Here is a 12,053-nt window from a genome sequence, read left to right on the forward strand (position 1 = left end):
ACTTCACTGAGCTCGTTAGAGACTACTAAACATACTTGCACTAATGTTGTAAAGGCAAACTGCATTATCAGGTGCTTGATTTTACACCTGTGGAAACAGGAATGCATGAAACACCTGAATTCAGTGATTAAGAGGTGTGTCTAAATACTTTTGCCCATCTAGTAAATTTAGTAAACCATCATAAAATAGCAGGAGGGAAGGTGTAACTGTTTTCACAAAGATGGTGTTTGAAAGGGGTTTGTATTTTCAGCAGATCACAGTACAGGAAGCTATGATTTGCTGAAAATACAACTGTGGCAAGACATCCGATCTGCTACTGACTACAAGAAGACAAATCATCTAGCCTTCATCAATGATGCTGCCCTCTCAGATGCTCTTAACAACTTCTATGCTTGTTTAGACGCATCCTATACAAAGGCAACAGTGAGGATCTCGCCTGCTCTTGGTGAGCAGGTGCTGTCTGTACTGTCCCCCACCCCATTTGCCCAGTGTCTCATCACTGCCGTCCTATGCATATTGTGTATTATACAGCAGACTTTACTGCATAAATTAAACCACCCAGAGCTCTTGGGGTCGGTTTCAATGAGTTAAAATCTGCATACATAGCGCTGTGTAGTCCAGGATTGGACTGAATATCATTGTTGTTGCATATTTGCATTTTGTTCACTTTTACGGCATGCTGTGAATCTGTCAGTTGGGTCTTTCCATTGTGTGCAGATTTCATGATGAACAGTTCCACAAATCCTTGGAATAAAATCTGTTGATATTATCTTCCATTGCAAAGTTAAAGCTTGTTCCTTGTCCTGTACAGTTGCCCTTTTGGGGCCTTTTTCTTCCACACTCTCACTTTTCACTACTAATTTTCTTTCACTTTTACTAAGTTCTGTTTAATAAAATGTTGATATTCAATTTTAATAGTTGGTACTTTGGAAGCTGCAAAGGCATCCAGCAGTCTTTTAAAAAATATGGCTGTTGGTTCCTGGATTTTAGCCTTAAAATTAAAAAAAAAAAAAAAAAAAAAAAAACAACCAGTGGTATTTCTTTACTTACCAGTTTAGACAGACAGATAGTCAAATTTTGGCCTTTTTTGCTAATTGGACTTAATTAATTAATACCTTAAAGAATTAATGTAGAAAAATAATATTTATTGATTAAAAACTTTCTCTCGGTTTAATATAACGCAGCTCGTGACTGAGGGGACAATTTATTAAATGAAAAGAACGGACTGAGGGGAAAAATAACAATTTATAAAAACCGAGGGAACGTTTTATGTCCCTACATATTATTTTCCCACTTTGACACTTTATGGGCTGCGTAAATTCGTAGTTTCTGAACAGCTTCAAATCCCTTTAACAGATCGCTCCATCTTCCACCTCTCCTCGACATCCCCAATCTCGCGGCCCGCAGTCTTCTCGCGAGAGCGTGCACTGAAGACCAAAATGGCGGACACGTCGGTGAGTGGTTCATAGACGCTCGAGTTGTATTTTCCCCTAAAATAACGTTTACGTTACAAATACATGATCACACTGAGTCTGGATAAATGCCCTAATACCTTATATATCCACAGGTTGAAATCGTGGAGGGCTGCCGTCTTCCCGTTCTTCGGAAAAATCAAGAAAACGAGGACGAGTGGCGTAAGTGCTCTCCGCTAGCAGCCGCTGCTAACGCGCTGTCATGGCGGAGCAGCATGTAAACAAAGAGCGGCTCCATCACCCGTTCAGCTGTAAACCTGAAAATAACGCAGATAATCGCACTACTGCTCGTATGAGGCAGTGTATATTGTACACGGAGTAGAATAGTTTTTTCCATTAGGGCTGTCATGCAGTGTGAATGTTCTTTTCATTTCCCAAAACTGATGGAAAGGTGTCCTGAGGGTGTTTACAAAACAGGACCTCCCATAAAACTGGATGCTTTCAGCCAAACATGTGGACTGTCTAGTAATATCGGCCTTTATCCTTTATTCTCCCATTGAACAGGCCTAATTTTAAAAATATGGGATTCCTTTATGGAATATTTCCTTGAGTGTTTACAAAACAGGATGAATGTGTTGGACCCATGGTGAGGGTTATCCAATTAGACAATACCTTCAGGGCCTAAATGTAAAATTCATGCATTAAAGTCATTTAGAGTAATCAAATGTGAAATTAGGGGAAATATATTGTCTCAAAATATTCATTAAAGAAGACCTTTTAGACATATAAAGCAATTTTTCAGGTGACAGACAACGTTATAATAACAGTTTTTGAAACCCCTTTTTACAGGGGAAAAACTGCCCATGCTGATCTTACAGTTGCTGTTGGAGTAGCTCCTCTTCAACCATATTACTTGATTATGAGGCTCATGCAACTACTTTACATTTGTCAGCAGTTTCTGGTATTTCTTATCTCCTCTAGCGCTGGCTGAAATTCTCAGTGTCAAAGATACACTTGGGAGGAAGCTCTACTATGTTCACTACATTGACTGTAAGTACATTTTAGCATGTAACTGCTTGGCTTGTGTATTGGTTTCTCATAGTTATTAGTTTATTAAACTGGTAAGGTGACCTACATTACTCATGTGTTTGTAGTCAACAAGCGTCTGGATGAATGGGTCACTCCAGACCGGCTGGACATGAAAAAGCTCCAGTTTCCAAAGAAGGAGGCAAAGACGCCCACAAAAAATGGACTGCCTGGGTCTCGGCCCAGTTCACCAGATAGAGACGTGGTAAGAGAGTCAGTTACCTTGTTGCCTACATTCCATATTCTGAAGTCCCAATTATTTGGGGTCAGTTTTGGGACTAAAGTACAAAATGTGTGACTATAAAACAGTGATAAAACAAAATTCATATTTTTTGTGATCCCAGAAAATTGTTAGATTTTTTTTCTTTTTCAGTTGAAACTAAAAATAAATTAAAAGCTTGCCAGACAAACTATTACCATACACAGGTGTTAATGATTTGTACCCTTTAACTCTCTTCTCTTCCTTTCTGTTCAAATTCAGAGGAAGAGTCTAGATCTCAACGTTCAATCTGCTTCAGCTCCTTCCAGAGGCAAAACCCTCCCCACACCGGTACAGATAACCCTTGCCCATTCCACACAAAAAAAAACACCATTTTGAGTCACTGCAAGAAAGTTGTATGAATGGGCTTACAATAACATGCTGCTTAAAAGGCCCTAATTGGATCCTCTCTGACACTTGCCATAAAGTGGGAGGGATATACTTAAAGCAACTTTTGCCTCATTTCTATTTTCTCTCTTTGATAATACTGTTGCACCAGTAAATTGCTGGTGTTTATAAGCCCTAGATGATGACAAGCTTTAAATGTTGGTTTGAGCAAGTAGAGCTGCCATTGATTGAAGATGTTGCTTTACAATGAAGATTAAGAAGGGTAAGAAAACTTGAACATGCTTTTCAGTGAGTGAACATGAATGGGCCATAGATCCATAATGACATAATAAAAAAGTAATTATATACATTGATTTCCATTGAAAGTTAAGAAGTTCTTTCCCTTTGAAGTTGTCTTTTTGAAGATAAAAGGTTTTTTGCATGACATTGCATGCATACATACACGTGTGTGTGTGTGTATGTGTACTGCAGCAAATGAGTGAAGGATCATATATTGAAGAGGTAACAGGACATGTTTGGATATTTTCTGTTTGGTTCCTTTTGGAAAAAGTAGCTTTGGTCTTCTTTCTGTTTGGCTTACAGAAGAGAAAAGCAGAGTCTGTCTCCTTGGCATCTCAAGTTTCTCCGGCAACATCAGTGCCTTCGCTCCCCAGCTCAGCAGAGGCCACGCAGGCGTCTGTGTACCCAGCAGCTCGAGAAACTTTCACCACCAAATCCAGAGAAGAGGAACAGATCACCTCCATCACTACAGTGACAGTCTGTTTAAACTCTCTTTCTCTCTCTTACACAGGCCCTTCATTTGATCATGGTTTAGTTGCCTATATAGATTGTGAGATGCTTATGTTTGTTTTCGCTCCTCTGGCAGAATGGAACAGCTCGCCGCGTTCTCCCACCGTCTCAGCCTGGCAGGAAGAGAAAGACTTGTGGCACAGATGAGGTAAGAACTCATCAGATCAGAGTCAGATGCTTGTCACTTGTCGTCCGGTACATTATCACACCATGTTAAATTCCCCACCTTAAGGACCGGTTCACCAGATTTACTCAATTTTGTACACCACTATAGCTGATCAGTCAAGACTTATTGAGGTTTGCTTCTTTAGTTTTGGAGCTATAAGATTGGTGTAGCTAAAATGAAATAGATGCCTGTGTTTCCCAAAGTCATTTCAGTCACAGTTTTTATACTTTAGACTCCTTTAATAAAAGCTCTTTGCTGATCAGCTATGTTTGCGGTTAGCATTTTTGCACAAATATTCAAAAAAGTTTTGAGAATTGGTTGATCAGTGAATCATTCCTTTAAGTTACATTTCAGACCACACATTCAGACTCCATATTCATTTGATTCGAAATCATTTCACATTTGGGCTGTATGCTTTGAGTATCAGCCCATTATAAGGAATGCCCCATTCATTATTATTATTTTTTAATTATTGCATATCTGAGTCCTGAACTGATTTGTAATTTTATAGATACTTCAGCTGTACACGTGTGAGTGTTTGATTTCAGTTTACTGTGAGTACTTTAAAGTCCATCCAGTGTAGGTCATATATGCTATGCTGCCGGTTTCTTTAAATTGCTACAGTGAAGTCATTTAATGAAACAGTGTGCATGGAATGTATTGTTGTAAACAGTATTGTTTTGGTTTTAATATATAATGAAAATGATCCCTGGTAACATTCCATTCCATTAAATAGTGTTTCTTTGAAATAATAAGAGAAGAGCACATAACAGTACAGTCTTTTCAAAATAAGACATTTCAGGGCATGTCAGATTACTTTAACATGCCACAAGTGAAGATTTTTACCAATACTACATAGAAAAAAAAAACTATAGTGTGTTACAATTATATTATACCCAGTTGCTCTCTACTTCAGTCTTTCTATGAAAGTGATATACACCAATGTTATTCAGAGCTTGAGGCAGTGAGGCACATTTTCAGAAGTTCGCAAATGGTTTCAATATCTGCACTTTAAAACTCTTTTAAAAGAGGAAAATGAAGCCAGCCAGAGTTCTGACCATGGTTAGGCTCCTTTCATCAAAAATGCTTAAATTAGTTATTTTCTATGTGAAAAGCAGAGAAAAGAAGTAGATAACCTGGCGGCTTGAAATGCAAAATGATGACACTATAAAAAGTCAATTATGTATAAGTAGTATAGAAAAACAAAGGATGTCAACCACCATGTACACTTACCAAACATGTGCTTTTACTGCAGCGTTAGGTAACTGGCAGCCAATTCAAAAGTAAAGAATCAGTCACCATTAACACAAATAAATGGGAATTGGATTGAGCCTAAAGTACATACGTTTGAATCTGATTGGGACATTCCAACTCCTTACACAAGAACACCCATCATCCCTCTGACCATAATCAGTGTTTACATTATCTGTATAATCTGTAGAGAATTTAGTTGGGATTAGTATACTAGCGGTGGCATTGCTGGAGAGCCTCACACACGCCTACTAAAAGTGCTGTTAACATTTTCCTCTAACACCTGAGAATAGGTACTTCTGCCTAGGACTCCTAACTCAAACTGTACATATCTACACAGGCTTATTAATGAACAGGAAAACAGAGTAAAGAGCAAGCCTGACTTTACCAAACTCTCACCTTGTTTTTAAAAATTCAAATCTGTTATGCTGTAACTTTTCTTGCTCCCCTCTCAAGTCAAAATGTCCCAAAGCTTTTGCAACCCCTTGTGTTTTTCTGATAGATGATAAAGGTATTCCAGTATAACAGCCCTCGCACCGCCAGTGGCTGTCTGCCGCCAGGAGAGGTCCGTTTCATTTCTTTACCTGTTTGCTGTGTCTTTCCGAGGATAGAGAGCAGTGGCCACTTAGTGGTATTAGGACAGAAAGGGATGCCTGACTGTAGTTCAGCATCTGCTCTGAGCTATTCTAAATCTTTTAGATCATGTAGTAAAATGTGACAGATCCGCTAACATTATTGGACAGAGTGTCTTTTTTTGTGTTTCGCAGTTAAAACATTCATCGTTTTAGGATTATTGTGTCGGACCACATATGTTAAACTAGTAAATGAACCGATTATTGGGCAGGGATGGCAGGAAAGCTTAGTCAATTTATTTTACTTCTAGATTAATTTTTTCACACATTTAGCAATTGGAATGAAATCTTAAACCTCTCAGCACCATTTAACACACTGGATGTGGAGGTACTTTTTTTCTTGTTAATGTGTGATTTGAGGTCTCTCTTTGGTGATTGGTCCTCTCCCCCTGGCCTTAGGACTCACAGGACAGCTCAGACGGAATCCCCACAGCACCCCGCATGACCGGCAGCTTGGTGTCAGACCGCAGCCACGACGACATCGTCACTCGCATGAAGAACATCGACTGTATAGAGCTGGGCCGCCACCGCCTCAAGCCCTGGTACTTCTCACCATACCCACAGGAGCTAACCAGCCTGCCCATCCTCTACCTCTGCGAGTTCTGCCTCAAGTACCTCAAGAGCCTCAAGTGTCTGCAGAGGCACCTGGTGAGAGAAACATCCTGTATTCCACATAGTTCATATGATTGCAGGGCTTTGTGCACGGAGCATGGCTTAGCCAGTTGACTTTAAGGGTTCACAATGCTTTAAAAAAAAAAGGGAGAATCTCATTTTAGACCAGAAGCGGAAACCACATGGCTGCTTGCGATATGCTTCTGCGTTAAAGCCACAGGCACTCAAAACACAATTTTACACTTTGAGTCTATTTTTGTTGGAATGTACAAAATTCATGCTATACAGTGCAGGCTAAATGAATAACCACAACAGAACTGCATTCTCATAGCATTATAGCAGCAATAGTTATAGAGGCTTCACAAACTGTCTTTCAAACATTTAACAGCTGTACATGTGGAAATATAAAGCATTTTGGGTAAGACTATAGTCATACCTTACTTTTGGCTGGTGCTTTATACACGGATGGTTAATTGGATTTTCATTCCATCCTAGTTTAAAGTACACTGATGCTTTAAACCAATTAAAACTAATTTGGTGGCCTATATATTGTACAATAGAGGATTGTGTATGTGATGCTGAACTGATGGATCCATTTTAATAATGTTACTGTATTTGTAACCCTGTAGACATGTTTTTTTTGTTGCATGGGCAGATTCATGTACATGGAAAAAATTGGTATCAGCTCACAGTTTCCCAGATCAATGCATCCCTACTTTGTAGAATATTCTTTAGCCTCTGCACTCATAAATCTAGTGATGCGCTGCTACCCTACGCTAGACTCAACTGTTCTGCAATCAGATACCAACCAGTGTTGACCCGTCCATATCTGGTCCTGTTCCTAGGGTAGATTTAGTTTCTAGAGTAATATATTTGGGAAGGAATACGCAGACCTATAATGCAGAGCCCTGTGTATTTACAAGAACCTGGCAGTGTGATGCATGTCACAGTACAGGGGTTTACAATTCAGTATATTGTGATCCTGTAAGCAAGGCAGTGTTGCAAGTGATAATTCTGTTTAATTTTTTTTTACATTTTAGGAGTATAACCACACCACCATGTGCATATATGCATAGCCTGTACTATCTATTTTAATTTCTGTGTATTGAAGCAACAGAACAGTAGTGCCTTAATTGGGCACTGGTAATGAATAAGTAATCTGTATCAACAGATACCTTGAATTCAAATATCAGATTGTGATCAGTGATATTACTATGCTATTATAACTACTCACAGTGTAAAGTCTCTGTGTATCTCTATTGTGAACAGACAAAGTGCAACCTCCGGCATCCTCCAGGAAATGAAATCTACCGCAAAGGGACCATCTCCTTCTTTGAAATTGACGGCCGAAAAAACAAGGTGATTATATTTCATTTGCTGCGTTGTTCTAGTATCAGCCCATGCTGATGTATGTGGCATACGGGCTGCATAAAAGTTTCTGTCAGTGAACTTTAAGTATTTTTGACCCAAATCTGTCATAAGTAGACATTTACCACATGTTACTTACCCTTGTTTTTTGCTTTGCAGACATACTCCCAGAACTTGTGTTTATTGGCAAAATGCTTCCTGGACCATAAAACCCTGTACTATGACACAGACCCTTTCCTCTTCTATGTTATGACTGAGTACGACTGCAAAGGCTTTCACATAGTCGGCTACTTCTCTAAGGTAAAGATAGACGCTCTTAAAAGACCCCGGTCTTCCTCCATATGTCACATTCTGAATAGCTGATTTGAGTCTGGAAACTTTTGTTGGAATTATGTTCAGAATTATCTGGATTAAAAAATTAAGAGACTGGTTGACCTATAAGATTTGCTGCAGTCTTTGTCCACGAGCTTGGTACGCTGTACAATTGTCAGTCCTGTTTTGACTCAGTCTTGACCATGCTTTTATGTTGTGTGTTACTCTTTTAAAGGAAAAAGAGTCAACAGAAGATTATAACGTGGCCTGTATTCTGACATTACCGCCATATCAGAGGAGAGGATATGGCAAACTGCTAATTGAGTTCAGTAAGTATCTCATCTGGAAATCTGGAAGATCTGTTTGTCCAATTTTTTTGTTTTATTTACTGCACAGTATGCAAGTGTCTGTTATGTGTCCAGCACATGTATTTTGCCTGGTATTCTCTCAGGTTATGAGTTGTCTAAAGTTGAGGGCAAGACGGGTACCCCGGAAAAGCCTCTGTCAGATCTGGGCCTGCTGTCTTATCGCTCCTACTGGTCTCAAACTATTCTGGAAATCCTCATGGACCTCAAATCAGACAACGGAGAACGACCGCAAATCACCATCAAGTATGCCCTCTCTTTAATACACTAGAATGAAATACTGTTTAAAATGTATTCTGTGTTTTAGGCTACCAAAGCTAGAATATTCTACCCTTGCAAAACAGACTTGGAATTGTATGAAGACTACTAATACAGCATTGTCTGTGTTGTTTGCAGTGAAATTAGTGAGATAACCAGTGTAAAAAAAGAGGACGTTATATCAACCTTACAGTACCTCAACCTCATCAACTACTACAAGGTAATTATTACTGCTCAGTATTTCATATAAACTCAAGGTCACCTTACGAATGGGTATTTTCTTTCCTGATAAATAAATGCCATTGCATTTTCTGAATGTTCAGGAAGTTGCATATATGGCCAAACCAGAAGGCAAAACCAACCAGTACCTCTAGCCTTGCACTATTCCAGCACACCAGATGGGGGCTCAGGGGAATCATAAGACTAGTTTTGTCAGTCTTTGTCAGTGGATAACAGGGTGGAAAAAAAAATCTGCACTATGTATGTACAGCTCTCTTAAGAGAAACAATATTCCCACACATTTCCCCTCGCCATGCTTGATGGAGCCTCTTCTCACTTTTTTAAAAATATTAATAATAAAATTATATTTTGTGTAGCTATGATAATTAAGCAGACTTTTTAGTAATTTGTGGGGCGAGTTATTACATTTGCACTCACTTTAGTACTGTTCTGTTGTTCATAAACAGATAAATAAACACTGGGAAAAAATTCATTAGCAGCATTGATGTGCTGGTTGTATAAAACTATTCCTTGAGCTGCTCAAATATTTTATTTGGCCCCTCATCTGCCACTTGCCTTCATGTTGGAAATGTAAGAGATAATATAGGCATGTTTCTTTAATCTCTTCCTCAGGGCCAATATATCCTCACTCTCTCTGAGGACATTGTAGACGGCCATGAACGTGCCATGCAGAAGCGACACCTACGTATCGACCCCAAATGTCTGCATTTCACCCCAAAAGACTGGAGCAAAAGGGGCAAGTGGTAGAGAACATGACGCAATGCACTGATGGACACTTAGCTTGGAGAGCTGCTGAAAACCTGGACAACCAAGTCGGAGTGGCGATGGATAGAGCCTTGACTAGAAGACTAAAGAAAAGGGTGGGGGGTGGGGGTGGGGGTGGGAAGCAGTATTTTCCCATTTTTCTTTAGGGATGATGCTCATGTTTGTCACCAGCAGTCATAATCCCATTTGTCTTCATGTTCCCCCTTTTTACTTAAAGATCAGTGGAATAAATGTTTATCATACTTCGTCTTCAAAGTTGCTTCTGCAAAGGTGCTTCAGTTCATCTTCAGTTTTTTTTTTTTTTTTGTCTTTCTTTCCTCGTTGCTCCTTTCGTTCATCCATTTCCAAGTCTTAACAAATTTGGTTAATTAATAGTTTATAAGTTATAGTTTTAAGGATCACTTCTTTTGCTGTCACAATGTGAAAGTGTCAAATCAAGTGGCTCTCAGCTGCAGTGTCTGGTCATCCAAGGCGTTTTCTACCAGCACAGCATCCTGTGGATCCTACGCACAAGCTAACTTGAGCTCTAATCATTAGTAACTGTACATAATGTACATTGTTTTCACCTTTGTTTTAGTTTGTGAAGTTTTTAACTGCATCTCTTGTGTGTGGATATTCAAAATGTTCATAAGCCATGTTGAACTGTTGCAAGAATGTAAATTGAGATGCCTGTACAGCTGTCAGTCATAAAAAAAAGAATGTTAACCATCTAACACTGGTGTCGGATCTTTTCTTTTAAGCAGAAACGATTGAACTTTCATTAATATGCTGTATGTCCAAAAGTTTGTAGACACCTTTGCCCAACATTTTCTCAAATCAAGGATAGTGCCCCTTTTCCGTTTTTGCTGAAGTAACATCCTTTTTTCCTTTGGGAAGGCTTTACACCAGATGTTGGGACATTGCTGTGAGGATTTGCTTTTTTGTTTTTTTTTAGTCCAGGTACCGATGTGGGGTGATGGAATAGTTCTGCATTACAAAAGCCACTCCAAGTCATCCCAGAGGTACTGAATGCAGCTCCATTTGTCTAGAAATGACTTATTTCCCTGATTGCATTATTTTCTAAAGCAGTGTGTCTGGAGAGTCACTAGAATGTATACATTATAGCAAAATGCATTTATAGATAGAGCACAACTTTGTGAGATGAGTAGCTGCTTCCATAGTGTGTAAGACTCATCAGTATCTTCTCTATCATTTGTCTGGAGAAAGCAGTTTTCACCTTCTTACTATCTAATGCAATACTAAACAGGTATACTGACACTGACAAAGCTCAGAGCCTGGTTGCTTGTATGGATTGCTGTAAAACATTCCTTAAAGCTGACAATGTTGCAGAAAGCCTTCACTATTACAGATCAGAGGGAAACAGTCATATAACCTTAGATTTTCCGTTAAGCTTTCCTTAAAAATGGTTAAGTGTATAAAAACTTCCTTCCTAACCACTAAAACCTCTTAGTCTTTCTAAAATAAGATGTGACATCTGTTAGCCGCATCTCATCTCCTTACATTAATACGTATCCCACTAAAGTGAATCCCAAAAACTTTACACATTTTGCACAAGGTCTTGTCTACTGGTGGTGCCGTTTTGCCGAGTGCACACAACCCAGCCTGCCACTTGAAGAAGAACTGAGCAAACAGCAGAGCCCCTGCATTCTGCTCTTCTCTGTTATGGAGCTCCTGCAGGAACGGTCAGTATTTTACATTCGGCTAGGGTTAGGGTTCGCTCATATTTACGTTATGGTTACTGTTAGGTTACATTTACCCTTTGTTTAGCTCAGAATTAGGTTTAGGTTAAGTTAAGGTTAGATTTGGTTTAACTTAAGTTTAGATCTAGTAGGCTAAGGTCAGGTTTAGGTTAAGGGTAGAATTAGGTTGAGGTTATAATTAGGTTTAAGTTTAGGTTAAGGTTAGTATTAGATTTAGGTGTAGTAGGTTAAGGTTGGTATTAGGTTTAGGTCTCGTAGGTTAAGTTCAGGTTTAGGTTATAATTAGGTTCAGGTCTAGTAGGTTAAGTTCAGGTTTAGGTTATAATTAGGTTTAGGTCTAGTATGATAAGTTCAGGTTTAGGTTATAATTAGGTTTAGGATATAATTAGGTTTTGGTCTAGTAGGTTAAGTTCAGGTTTAGGTTATAATTAGGTTTAGAATATAATTAGGTTTAGGTCTAGTAGGTTAAGTTCAGGTTTAGGTTATAATT

General features: G+C 39.0%; 1 protein-coding gene across 1 annotated transcript; it reads left to right on the forward strand.

The window, feature by feature from the left end:
• Positions 1-1,432: 1,432 nt before the first annotated feature.
• kat5b (K(lysine) acetyltransferase 5b) lies at positions 1,433-10,576 on the forward strand. The gene is made up of 15 exons (XM_072673609.1): positions 1,433-1,454; positions 1,568-1,634; positions 2,394-2,462; positions 2,567-2,703; positions 2,980-3,048; positions 3,688-3,861; positions 3,971-4,042; positions 5,814-5,876; positions 6,343-6,591; positions 7,825-7,914; positions 8,083-8,223; positions 8,471-8,564; positions 8,687-8,846; positions 8,997-9,078; positions 9,711-10,576. Exons 1-15 carry the CDS (start codon positions 1,440-1,442, stop codon positions 9,843-9,845), a joined length of 1,617 nt encoding a protein of 538 aa, XP_072529710.1. The 5' UTR covers positions 1,433-1,439; the 3' UTR covers positions 9,846-10,576.
• Positions 10,577-12,053: the final 1,477 nt, after the last annotated feature.

The sequence above is a fragment of the Salminus brasiliensis genome, chromosome 1, assembly GCF_030463535.1.
Source record: "Salminus brasiliensis chromosome 1, fSalBra1.hap2, whole genome shotgun sequence".
Classification (NCBI taxonomy): Eukaryota; Metazoa; Chordata; class Actinopteri; order Characiformes; family Bryconidae; genus Salminus; species Salminus brasiliensis.